This window comes from Myodes glareolus, chromosome 1 (assembly GCF_982192425.1).
Source record: "Myodes glareolus chromosome 1, mMyoGla1.1, whole genome shotgun sequence".
NCBI classification, from domain to species: domain Eukaryota; kingdom Metazoa; phylum Chordata; class Mammalia; order Rodentia; family Cricetidae; genus Myodes; species Myodes glareolus.
Genome location: NC_142026.1, coordinates 114,191,614 through 114,204,600, shown reverse-complemented (window position 1 = coordinate 114,204,600; position 12,987 = coordinate 114,191,614). Strand labels below are relative to the sequence as shown.

At 43.6% G+C, this 12,987-nt stretch overlaps 1 protein-coding gene across 4 annotated transcripts in view; it reads right to left on the bottom strand.

The window, feature by feature from the left end:
* Pde7b (phosphodiesterase 7B) overlaps positions 1-12,987 on the bottom strand; it is a 319,484-nt gene that overhangs the window by 143,563 nt on the left and 162,934 nt on the right. Inside the window, exon 1 of one of the 4 annotated variants that reach the window (XM_048425266.3) lies at positions 2,734-3,109. The exons of the other annotated variants lie outside the window; for them this stretch is intronic. Within the exon in view, the coding sequence (XP_048281223.3) occupies positions 2,734-2,971 (238 nt within the window). The 5' untranslated portion in view covers positions 2,972-3,109. Of the gene's footprint in view, positions 1-2,733; positions 3,110-12,987 lie in introns of those variants that run through there. 4 annotated transcript variants of the gene reach the window in all.

Here is a 12,987-nt window from a genome sequence, read left to right as displayed (position 1 = left end):
AATGCAAACACTGATGCCCTTCACAAGGGAGAAGGAATCCTGGGGCTTCTGAAGGTTGCATTAAACACGTTAGGAGCTGGTGGCACGTCTCTGGAGAGCCCTATAAAGTGACCACGGGTGCGATTCAGAATTTCCACAGTTTTGGATCTTTTAAACATTGAAACCTACTCATCTGTTATTACAGGCAGTCCAAATACACACAGAATTTATAGTATCTTCCCTATTTTCAGTAATAGCAAGGCAAAATGTTATGTGTAACATATTACACACTGAAGTTGCTATCGGGGAAGATGTGGGGGTGGGGGTGGGTAGGGTTGCTTGAATTGGATTTTGTAGTTTGACTAGAAGACTCTTAGTTGGCTGAACCAAAGAAAGACTTTCTAAGCATGGGGCAAGGCTTGGAGGCAGGCACCACTTGATGAGCGGAGCTGCTTAATAATATTGTCAAGTTTAAATTGACTGCGGAGTGTGAGGTTGAGTGTGGGATGAAGGCAGAGAGAGAGAGAGAAAGAGAGGGGGGAGGGAGGGAGGGAGGGAGGGAAAGAGAGAGAGAGAAAGAGAGAGAGAGGATTTGTGTAATTTTGTTTGTTTTGCTGCTCTCTTGCATACCTCCCCCATTCCCCATATGTAGCTAAGAACAACCCAAGCTATTGCTGCTGTGATCCAATGGTGGAAATGATGTCTTTGCAGAGAACCTGAGGCAACAGACAGCTTGGAAGGTGATGCCACTCATCCCCGGGTCCATCTTCTTGGTCTTGTGTTGATGGCTAAGAGGGTTTGGGCTCCCATCAGACACCGTGAGACATTTCTATCCTTGAGAAAATGGGAAGGTGGGTAAAGCAGACAGATGTTCAGGGGGAGGGCGTTTACATAGAGCCCACCCCATTACAGGCCAGGTGAGGCTAGGGATGGATGCTGCTTTCTCTCCAGGAGTCAGCTGGACACTTCCCATGGCAAGCAGCAAGGGAGGAAGCAGTGGAGAGCAGCGAGAGGCTCAGCTTCTTTCTGAACAACCAGAAAAATCCAAATGACTAAGTAGACTCAAAGTTACAAACTCCACTTGCTCAGGATGGTAACTTTTTAGGGGTCGGGCCCTGCTCACATGGCATGGAAAGAACAAGTGGTTTTTGCTTGCATGGCGTGTAAAGAACATGTGAGACCCGCTCACACGGCATGTAAAGAACATATGAGACTCGCTCACAGGCATGCAAAGAACACGTGAGACCTGCTCACACAGCATGTAAAAAACATGTGAGACCTGCTCACACAGCACGTAAAGAACATGTGAGACCCACACACATGGCGTGTCAAGAACAAGTGGGACCTGCCCACCTGGTGTGTCAAGAACCGTGCATGCCTTTCCCCGCAGTGATGGGTGATGGCTGGGTTTTATGAACGGGCGCCCTTTGAAATACGGATTTTAATCATCTCGGAGTACCATGCTTGCCTTTTCTGCCTAGGTGGCTTTCTCTCTTTTCCTTGCCCTGGTCCCATGAAATATGAATGACTTTCCCATTACCTCATTGCTTCTGACCAAGACCCATTTCCATTGGCTTCCATCTTGCAAATGCCGCACAAACCTCAGGCTGAGTGCTTCGCTTCTCTGTTCTAAGTGCTCAAATACTCATTGTTTACCAAGGAACAACCTTGGGTTTTCTTTCTCAGACACCTCCCCAGCATTACTTTTTAATAATATTCTTTATAAATTATTAGGCAACTTAGCATAAAACACAAACAACAAACCTCTCGGCTGTAAGTTATTTGAAACAAAATCAGGGGCTTTTTTTTTTTTCCTCAGCCCATTCCCAGGAAAATGACTTTTGGTCAGTCTTTTTCATGTGTCCTATCTCTCATCGGAGATGGCATGTCAGGATTCCACTGCATGGGCATGGCTAGGACTTTAAAGGCACGAGCACTCTCATATGTGTTCTGGAGTAAACTCACTGCTTTCCAAACACTCATCAGCAGATTCCCCAGAGGAAGGGAGCTCCAAGCCATCAGTGGTGGCATTTGTCATTTACAGAGTTCCAAGGCATCTCTGTAGCCCCCTCGACTCCCGCTCACCATTAGAAACGCAGCGAAGGTCCAACGGACGACCCCATCCCAAACAGCACATTCTTACGACATGAACAAAGCCCTTCTGACTCATCATCTCCACACTTGTAGATGACCTGAGAGTTTTCGTCATCTCTGTAGGGGTAGTCATCACTCACCAAAGAGGAAACTGAGGCCAGCCAGTTTGTCAACTTGCAGGGATTGAAAAGGCATGCAGACTACACTCCATTCTGGGAACATGATACGCACACTACATAAGTTGCATCGTTAAAATTTGGAGGCTACATTTTTACTTTACAGAAAGAAGTGCAGAAAGCAACTCAAGGGAAACACTGTGCTGGAGACATTTCTAACTATGGACAAGAAATGTTAGGGGTAGGAGATAGACACGAAAGAGGATCCAATTTCACACTCTCCCCTTGGGGTCTGAAACTCAAAATTTGACCCGGACAAGCCTGCAGCAAGCAGACCCCATAACCAGGTTTGTTGGTTTCCATTCTAACACTCCTTCAGCATATCCATCACTCAACTTTAAGACGCTTTTCCAATAGGGTAAACATTAGTAGCTCAGCCCTTGAACCCTGTCTATACAACTTGCCTTCTTTCCTTGACTCAAGAAAGGGACCCAGAGTGATGGGACCTGGCTAAGTTGCCTTCTGCACCCCACTGCCAGTTTACCTGGGAAGCCGTGGAAAGCATCTTCATTTTCCAAAATGCCTCTCGACTTGGTTGCCTGCAGTTCACTTTTGGACTTCCAAACCAGCTTTACCATCCTGATCATCTCTGACAAGTCCCAGGGCAGCGGCCCCTGCTGGCACCCTGACCTGCTGCCTAGGGCGGCGGGCAGCACACCTTCTGGGGCCGTCCACCTCCTGCCTAGTTCTGCCGAGTGGAAGTACCGCTCTAGCACAGGCATTCTGCCTTGTGCCCCAGAAGAGGAGGTAGGGCTGCAGCCCTTACTGCTGCCGCCGCCGCCACCGCCGCCGCCGCCGCCGCCGCCGCTGCTGCTGCTGCGGCTGCTGCCACCAGAGGGGAATTTCTTCCCGGGCAGCTGCAGGCAACCCCGCGTGAAATCCTCTCCAGCCTTGGAAAGACAAGTCTCCTCCAGCCTGGCACAGCCTCTCTGGCTTTCTCAGCCCCTGCACAAAACAGTGGCGACGAGACGAGACCGATGTACCGCCTAAGGTTCCTCACTGCTGAAAAGCCGTCTCTGAACTCCTTCCTTCCTTAGAGATACAGTTCATTTTCCCTCTTCTCTCTCAGGCACTGAATTCACAGCGCTTAATTAATCCCAGGCTACAGCTGGAACGACAGCGGGGAGGGGAAGAAAAGTCATCGAGGCTTCAGCCTTCACTTCCCCTCTTCTTCCTCCTGTTTCGTTCGTTTTCTACGAGCTTTTTCGCTGCTTGTCAAGTTTGTCAAGTGGCTTAGCCACGGAAGACTTCAAGCGAAGATGTGGGGTTCCGCTTTGCATGACTCGCTGAGGGGCCCCTCACAGGCTAGTTATCTGGAAGTGCCAGGTGAGGGGTTAAGCCCTATGGCACAGAAAGCCTAGAAGCTTCCCTGACTCTGGTTCTGCAAATCCCAAGGAGCTTTTAGTCAAACGTGGAAGCTGCATTCTGCCAGAAATCCTCTGCAGTCGCTTCTCTCTGGAGGGCCTGGTGGGGGGCCTGCCTTGTCTGTCCGCTGTGCCTGCGCGGGTTGGGGGTGGCTTGATCTTACGGAAGACAGTTCAAACACTCTCCTTCCTTCTTCCACACCCCACCCACTTTGCTGTCAAAGTTCTCTGCAAACTAACCGGGTTTTTGGTCTATTAGTCAAATCCTTTTGTAACCTCAGCTGCCCTTCAGCTGGAAGGAAATAACATTGAATCACATTCCAAAGCTAACTGGAAAAAAAAAGTGGATTAGAGAAGTATCAAGGTCCTTATGTATAGGCGCAGGGGTGTCTGTTTAGCCTGGACACGTGGCTCGGGGTAGTTAAAAACCCATTTTCAAAGGGGAGTCATCATTTTAAAGGGTGTTGGTAGGGGGTCATAAATGACCTGGAAAAGCAAGCATGGATGATTCTTTTCAGAGAGACCACACTGTGGGCTTAATATCTGGGCCACTGACTACTGTGTCCCCACCCCAGAGTGGTGAATTGAGGACAACCCTGGGCCAAGCCTCTTGCTTCCTGAGGCTCAGAGATGAAGGGGCTGACCCTGAGAGTCAGAGCCAAAGCAGCAACAGAGATACCCCCTGTCGCTTATGTGAAAGGCTCTGGACATAAGCGAAAGTGGGGTGGTATTATGTTTGGCATTTTTGCCAGCAAATTGGGTTTGTAGGAACAATTTGAGCTCACACATTCACATAGAAAGCCCCTGTTTTCTTGAAAGACCTTGCAACAATCCTGTCTTCCTTGGAGCTCCGCGTCTCCGCATTGCAAAGGCCTTTGTTTTGCTTGGCACTTTATTTTGCTGATGTTCAAGCTGTTGCTCCTGCTTGCTCTACATTCCTCCAGCTGGTGGATCACACAATCGTTTGATGTTTCTTTGGGGGAGCATGGAGGGGAGTTTGGGGGCGAGGAGAAAGACCATCGCAGAGTGTCTCGTTCTCAACCCTCTGCTCCCACCTCGCTCTGTTTCTGAAGTTGGAAGCAGTGACGCTTACTGTGATTTTGTCATTATTCTTCTTCGAAAACTGTGGCTAACAAGTCCGGTTGTTCAAAATGAATTAAGTGATCCCCCCCCCCTTTTCTTCTAGATGAAAAAGTATACTATACACCTGCTTTCTTTCCTAGGAGATGAAAAAAGGCCTGAAACCCTCCGCGAGAGAGTGAATGTGTATAATGCGCATTTGAGACGGTGCTTTTCTTAGAATTTCATTATTAAAATATTGCGGTTTTTCTGTAACTGCATGTCCATGCCACCTAATGAGCAAAAACCACTTTATCTGCAAGATTTCTGTCTTTAATACCCTCTGTTGAGATAAAAGGGTCCATATATCAATTGGACTCATCTTCCTAGTTTGAAAACCCTTTCGATTCTTCCCTTACACTTCCACTGGACTAGGGGCATTGAGGATCTCTGGAATCAGAGGGTTCTATTAACATTTAGGCTGTTGCATTCCACATCATACTTCCTAAATAATGTTTTTTTTTTCTCTCTCTCTCATTCATCTTACATACCAACCACAGTTCCTCCTCCCACTCCCCACACCTCCCCTTGGATAATGTCTTAAAGTCACTCCTCAGTCACAAAGTTCCCTGTCTTAGCAACTCAAGGGTTTCCTAAGTGTTTGACTATTTTTATTTTTGTTCGGTTATTTTGCAAGAGTACTTAGCATCAGGATATCCTGACCCTTGAAACAAAGGGGTTAAGAACAAAGAAAACAAATATATGATACGATATATCACAGATGCTAATGTATTAAAAACACAGCTCTTCCTCGTATGTTTCTTGAACACAACTATTTTTAAAAGCCAGGAATACACATTTCTCTTAGACTATTCCACACATCTCTTTGTAAAAGTATTCCAGAAAAGTTACAGAATGCTGGATAATTGGATAAGAGTGTTTCCTATAAGGGATGAGTTAGGGTCAAACAAGCATCGTTTTCAATTTTCACCCCAAAAGGGGAACCAACTTCATTTGAATATCTATGTGTCTAAAATGTTTTCACAATTTAAAAATCCCCCCCCCCCCATATGGGATTATCTTCATCCCAGAGCAGAAGTGCAAGAATTACCACAGAAAGGTCGTTCTCAGGGTATTTCTGGCTCACACGGAGACAGGAAGTACAGGAAATCTTGCGAGAGAGCTTGGCTCGGGAGATTTTTGGCTCAGCAGCAGCCCAGGAGAGCAGGATGAGCCTCTTGCACTCATGGACCAAAAGCTTGCAGCCTCACTGCTTCTCTGAAAGGTGGTTTGGTCATGTCTTGTAACTAATCTCAGGCTGAGATGTCTTGGGTCTTTCAAATAGTTACCTTAGAGGATCAGGCCTGTGAAGCTGTGATTTCCTTCCTCAGTGACTGTCACTGATCCGGGATACAATGGAATCCAGAAGGCTGGGTCACTGGGCTTGGGAAAACAGCTGGAGTGTCCTGTACTCGCAAGACTCGTGAAGCAAAGCCTTGTCTATGGGAGAATTCTCACAAATGTTGCTGCCAGGGAGTAATGTGTTGCAGACAGGAAGTTTCAATATAGAATCTTGTTGGGAGCCAGCCTACCATGCCAGTAAATAGAAAACGGTTTTCTTCTTGTGAGATGTGAACTGGCCAAGTCAGACGGGACTAGCGAGACTGACTCGGGATAAGGTCCTCGGCTGGGTCAGCATCAGGATGCATGGGTCTTCACCGCTCTTGGAAAAACTGGCTGTAGCAGAGTGCATCTATAACCTTAGTGCTGTGGCAGAGGCAGGCAGATCTCTGAGGCTGCTAGGAGTCAGTGTAGCCAATAAGGGGAGTGAAGAATTCTGTCTCGAAACAAAAATACCACCACCAACAAAAAGGCAGAAAAAGGAGAAAGGAAGAAACCTGATGTGCATGTCTGACCTCCATATGCACAGGCACCTACATACCTAAACACACATACACACACACACACACACACATAAGAAGGAAGGAAGGAACAAAGGAAAGCTTTTTCCAAAGAGAACTGAATTTGACTTTAAAAACTTTGCTGTATCTGTGCAGCTTATATAAAGGAAAGAAATTGATAACCCCAAGAGTAGATATATGGTGAAATGTATAAAATACATAATTGCTTTAATTCTGGAAATAAATTGAACGTGTTAGAGCTTTTCATGTTCAGAGGGTTGTGAGAATATTATGTAGATGGTGGGTACTCTCTTATAAATTATGATAGTATATCAATTACATATCATTTTAAAAGGAAACTGACCATTTAAACATTTCAATATTCTGTAGAATATATTTTTACCTTGCAGAAACGTATTTGTTGCCTTTCTTTTTCTATTGGGTATATTAGCAGATTCTTCCACAACTTTGTTTTAGTGATAACCCACGGAGATGAATTTGAAATTAATTTATGCCCTTACTGACCCTCATCATCCATTAATTATCCTTCTATGTTTGAGGGGTCTGTTTTATTCCATACTTTGTCCTTCATCAATCCAGCACAAATATGACCTGACCTCCACCCAGACCTTTTGACCACTCTGGTTTCACAACTGTGATTCAGATGCAATCCAGAATGAGCAAGGAAGGAGACACAGGTCTTTTAACTTTGTTTAATATAGCCCAAGTAGAAGAAGCTCAAACAATTTACAGTGCCCTTTGAGAGAAATAGAAATGTAATAGCTTTGGCCTTAGCTAATCTCAAGGAACAGTGCCAGTAGGTAAAGGAAGGAGCTGGTCTACAGAGCAACCATACAAGGCAGTGCAGATTTCCATTGTCACATGGACAGAGAGGAAAGTGGGTGCAGTGAGACAAGGAGAGATGAGGGAGAGGAAGGAGAAGGGGTCGTGCTGACAGATTTGGAGTTTTGTAGTGAGGAGCGCGAGACCCTTTTGTTCAATCCTGCCTGACTAGCTTACACCCGAAATAACCACACAGAAATTGTATTAATTAAACTATTTCCTGACCCATTAGCTCTAGCCTCTTATTGGCTAACTCTCACATCTTTATTAACCCATTAAATCTGTGTTTCACCACGTGACTGTGGCTTACCAGCAAGATTCTAACCTACGTCCATCTCAGGCCAGAAATTCATGGTGTCTGCCTGTCTCTGCTTTCTTCCTCCCAGAATTCTGTTCTGTCTTCCCCGCATACCTGAGTTCCACCCTATCAACTAGGCCAAGGCAGTTGCTTTAATAACCAATGAAAGCAACACAAATACAGAAGGACCTCCTACTCCCGAGTTTGATGTCATAACAGGTGCCTTACTTCTACCCCGTCAGTTGTTCACTATTCGGTCATGCAGGGACAAGGGGGAACCGGTACTGCCCCTGGGTCTCGTTTTAGGCACTGAGAGCAACTGGGCTCTGTGGCTGAGATCCTGGCAGAGGCGGGTACCAGAGTTCTAGCATAAGTCAGGCCTCTCTCTCCATGTTTAGGAAACGAAGCTGATGCTGAGTTTGCCATCTGCCTGACACATTTCCAACAGCAGAGGAGCCTACACCAGAGCCGGGGCAGAGGTCAAAGCAACAGAAGACATGTGTTTCTTCCCTGCCTCTTCTTTGCTGCTGCAGGGGCCCCACATTCCTCCCAGGAACAGTTCTCAGTCCTGAGACCCAGGCCTCCCATTACTGTCACCTTTTCATGATTTTTGATTGTGAAATACTATAAATGGTAGGTGAAGATACTTGTCATAATTTTATATTTGAGTTTCTACTGGAAAAAGAAACAAAAGCAAACAACAAAACCCCCAAACCAAATCAAGTACAACAATGAACTCTGTAAAGTTCCTGTAAACCCCAGGATCACTTATCTCAGGTTTACAAAGCTGGGTTTCAGACTGTACTTACCATTGAGTTTGACCTCAGATTTAATGTTTTATGGTGTGAGAGCAGTAAACACCTTATCCATCACACAGTGATCTTTTAAGAATTTAAACAGTTTAAAAATGAGCGATTTGAAAATTGGAAGTGTGCTGTAAAATTTAATATTATTATTTTAAAAGTTTAAGACATACTTAGCCGAGAGTGGGGATTCACTCTGTAATCTCAGCACTTGGGAAGCTGAGGCAGGGGGATCACAAGTTTGAGGTCAGTGAGACTCTGTCTCAGAGCAACAAAAATAACAACAAAGAAATCATGCTGAAAGTTTACCTAAGGTCAAATTTTGACTATGTTTTTGACCATATTATCTGTTAGAAAGCTGAAAAGCCCAACTCATCTATCCTTAGAGTAGGACCCTTCGGAAGTCCATACCTCTCATGAGCATGCAGAAGTCTAAAAACAAACAAACAAACAAACAAACAAACAAAAAACCCCAAAACAAAGACCCCCCTGAGCTGTGGATGTTAATGGGGAGTGGTCTATAGGGGAAATTGTAAGGGACTGAAAAGGTGGAAGTCTGCATAAAGTATGAAAGCTGATTGACATATTCATAAGCTCAGATAGAAAAAGACAGTGTGTTGACAGAAGTAATGGAGAGGTTTGGTGGGTAAGAGCACTGCTACATAAGCATGAGGACCTGAATTTGGGTCTCCACCCCCCACATAAAAAGTCATGGATGACCATGTCCAGTCATATAGTCTCAGTGCAATGGTAGATGGGAATAGGTTGACTATAGCTAACTTGGCTGCATATTCAGTAAGGACCTCCATTTCAGAGGAGTAAAGTGGAGAGTGATGAAGCCAGACACTGAACGTCCTCGTCTAGCCTCCACACATGTTTGTGAGTGCACACACACGCACATGCCCATCCACACATGCACACACACCCATTCACACACAAGTGCTTATATGCACGCATGGGTGCATAGTCACACATATCCACACATACAAAGCCTCTGCATGGTGATGGATTCCTTGGTTATTCACACACACATTAACATTTGAGAAGCATTGCTCCCGAATGCCACCCAGGAGCTCCTTTTGGCACAGACACCACACGGAAAGCAGAACTGAGAGACAATAGGCAAAAGTGAGAGGAGCAGAGCAAAGAATCCTGGGAAGCAACAGGTCTGCTTTTCACAAACATGAACTGGTTGAAATGTCCTCCTGGGGTGACTTTGAACTCTACACACACAAACGAACGTCAAGGGCAGAGAAGGATCGTGTTGAAAGTCTTTATTCCTTATCTTTCCTTTTTCGTTTCTTGTGTTGTTTGTAGCACCAATTTTTCCATGTCTTATTAATGTGTTTGTTTTTACCATTTTAAAAAGAAAACCCCTTGCTTGCCATTTTCTTTTATAATATTTCTTTAACTCTTCTTGGGATCTTTTAAACCCAACCTAATTATTGAGAGTGTTCAGGAGTCATGCATCTCATTTATTTTTTTTAAAAGAAGAAGGTAAAGACATTTTACCTTTTTAAACCTTTAAACCTTTAAAGCATAACATTTGGCTTTGAGCACTATATTTCCATTAAAAACAAATATTAAATGAAAAGCCATTAAGAGTAACTGAGATTCCAAAAATGTTTGAGGAATAAAGACCCAGACGAAAGTAACGTGAGATTCTCATAAGTTTTCTGGGGAAATGGGCCAGTGAGCAGCCTGAAGACACATCCTCACGGTGAGTTTGTGACTCCTAGTTGTGCATCTCACGAACATCGAACACACCTGTTAGTCACTGTAGATGAAATGCAGTTCCCCGTGGAGAAGACCCACACTGTAGATGCACAAAATGACCCACAATGATCATACAAGCTTAACCCTAGACATGGTTCATGGATGTTATACCACCAAAATTTGTGTACAAAGAATATAAAATCTTTTTGATGTACAGATTCTTGTTTGGAAGGTTCACATAAAGACATGAAATGTTGCAACCCTAAACATTTTCTTAAATATGACAAGGGCATCGGCCTGTTACCAAACTCTGAGTTGGTGCGGGAGAATTGTCTATATTCTGTCAATCATGTCTTAAATAAACGCTGATTGGCCAGGCAGGAGGTGTAGGTGGGAAAACCAGACAGGAAGTAGAAATGATGCAAGGAGAGCAGGAGAATTCTGGGAAGGAGGAAGCTGATTCCTCCCTCTTCTGCCCAGATCACCGATGCAGCAGGATGTGAGCTGCCCCACTGAAAAAGGTACTGAGCTGCATGGCTAAAATAGATCAGAAAAATGGGTTAATCAAGATGTGAGAGTTAGCCGTAAGAAGCCTGACCTAACGGGTCAATCAGCATTATAACTTACAGAGATTTCAGTGTGATTTTTCTCTGGGACTAAATAGCTGGGGGACGGGGCAGAACAGAAAACCCAAATAACAAACAGGCCCCCTCATGTTACATGAGTAAAAGGCTAGGGGACTACCCTGCGACAGCATTTTCTGTCTATCTTATATTAGTTACTTACCAAAGACAATGCAGCAAAATTCCCATTTTACAAGTACATGCCACTAGGGCTTTTTAAGCCATGCTGACTTGACTCTTGAGGGAAACAAGAGACTGGAAATGGCTACATAAGAACAGGGCTAACCATCATCCACCATGATTAAGTTGGCTTCATCCCAGAGATGCAGGGATGGTTCAACATATGTAAGTCTGTTAACGTAATCCACCATGTTAACAAACTGAAAAATAAAAGCCACATTATCATCTCATTAGATGTTAAAAAAGCTTTTGACAAAATACAACATTTCTTCATGATAAAGGTCTTGGAGAGAGCAGGGATACAAGGAACATACCTGAATATAATAAAGGAAATATATAGTGTAGCAAGCCAACAGCCAACATCAAACTAAATGGAGAGAAACTCCCAGCGATCCCACTGAAATCAAGAATAAGACAAGGTTGTTCACTCTCTCCATATCTATTCAATATAGTTCTTGAGGTCCTAGCTAGAGAAATAAGACACCAAAAGGAGATCAAGGTGATAAAAATCAAAAAAGAAGAAGTCAAACTCTCACTATTTGGTGATGATAAGATAGTTTACATAACCAACCCCAGAAATTCTACCAAGGAACTTCTACAACTCATAAACACTTTCAGTAATGTAGCAGGATACAAGATTGACTCAAAAAATCTATAGCCCTTCTGTACACAGATGATAAAAGGGCTGGGAAAAAATCAGAGAAACATCACCCTTCACAATAGTCACAAATAGTATAAAATATCTTGGAGTAACTCTAATCAAACAAGTGGAAGGTTTGTATGAGAAGAACTTTAAATCTTTGGAGAAAGAAATTGAAGAAGACACCAGAAGGTGGAAAGATCTCCCATGTTCTTGGGTAGGTAGAATTAACATACTAAAAATGATAATCCTACAAGATACGGATTCAATGCATTGCCCATCAAAATCTCAGCAAAATTCTTCACAGACCTCAAAGCATCACAATCTCTGACTTCAAACTATACTACAGAGCTACAGTACTGAAAATAGCCTGGTATTGGCATAAGAACAGACAGGAGGACCAATGGAACTGAATTGAAGACCCAGATATTAATCCACATAACTTCCAACACCTCATTTTTGATAAAGAAGCAAAAAATATCGAATCAAAAAAGAAAGCATATTTAATAAATGGTCTGGTATAACTGAATATCAACATGTAGAAGAATGAAAATAGATCCAAACTATAACCATATACAAAGCTCAAGTCCAAATGAATCAAAGGCCTCAACATAAAGACAGCCACACTGAACCTTATAGAAGAGAAGTAGAGTTAAACACATTGTCACAGGAGACCACTTCCTAAATATAACCCCAGCAGCACAGACACTGAGAGAAACAATTAATAACTGGGACCTCCTAAAACTGAAAAGCTTCTATAATGCAAGGGACATGGTCAATAAGACAAAATAACTGTCTACAGAATGGGAAAAGATATTCACTAACCCCACATCAGACAAAGATCTGATCTCCAAAATATACAAAGAACTCAAGAAATTGGTCATCAAAAGAACAAATAATCCATTTAAAAAATGAGTACAGACCTAAACAGAGAACTCTCAACAGAGGAATCTAAAATGGCTGAAAGACACTTAAGGAAATGTTCAACATCCTTAGTTATCAGAGAAATACAAATCAACAACTCTGAGATTCCATCTTAAACATGTAAGAATGGCCAAGATCAAAAACACTGATGGCAACTTATTCTGGAGAGGTTGTAGGGTAAAGGGAACACTTCTGCATTGCTAGTGGAAATGCATGCTGGTATGGACCCTTTGGAAGTCAGTGTGGCGATTTCTCAGAAAATTAGGAAACAACTTTCCTCAAGTTTTTCAGTAATACCACTTTTGGGTATATATCCAAAGGATGCTCAGTTGTGCCACAAGGACATGTGCTCAGCTATGTTCATAGCAGCAGTGTTTGTCATACCCA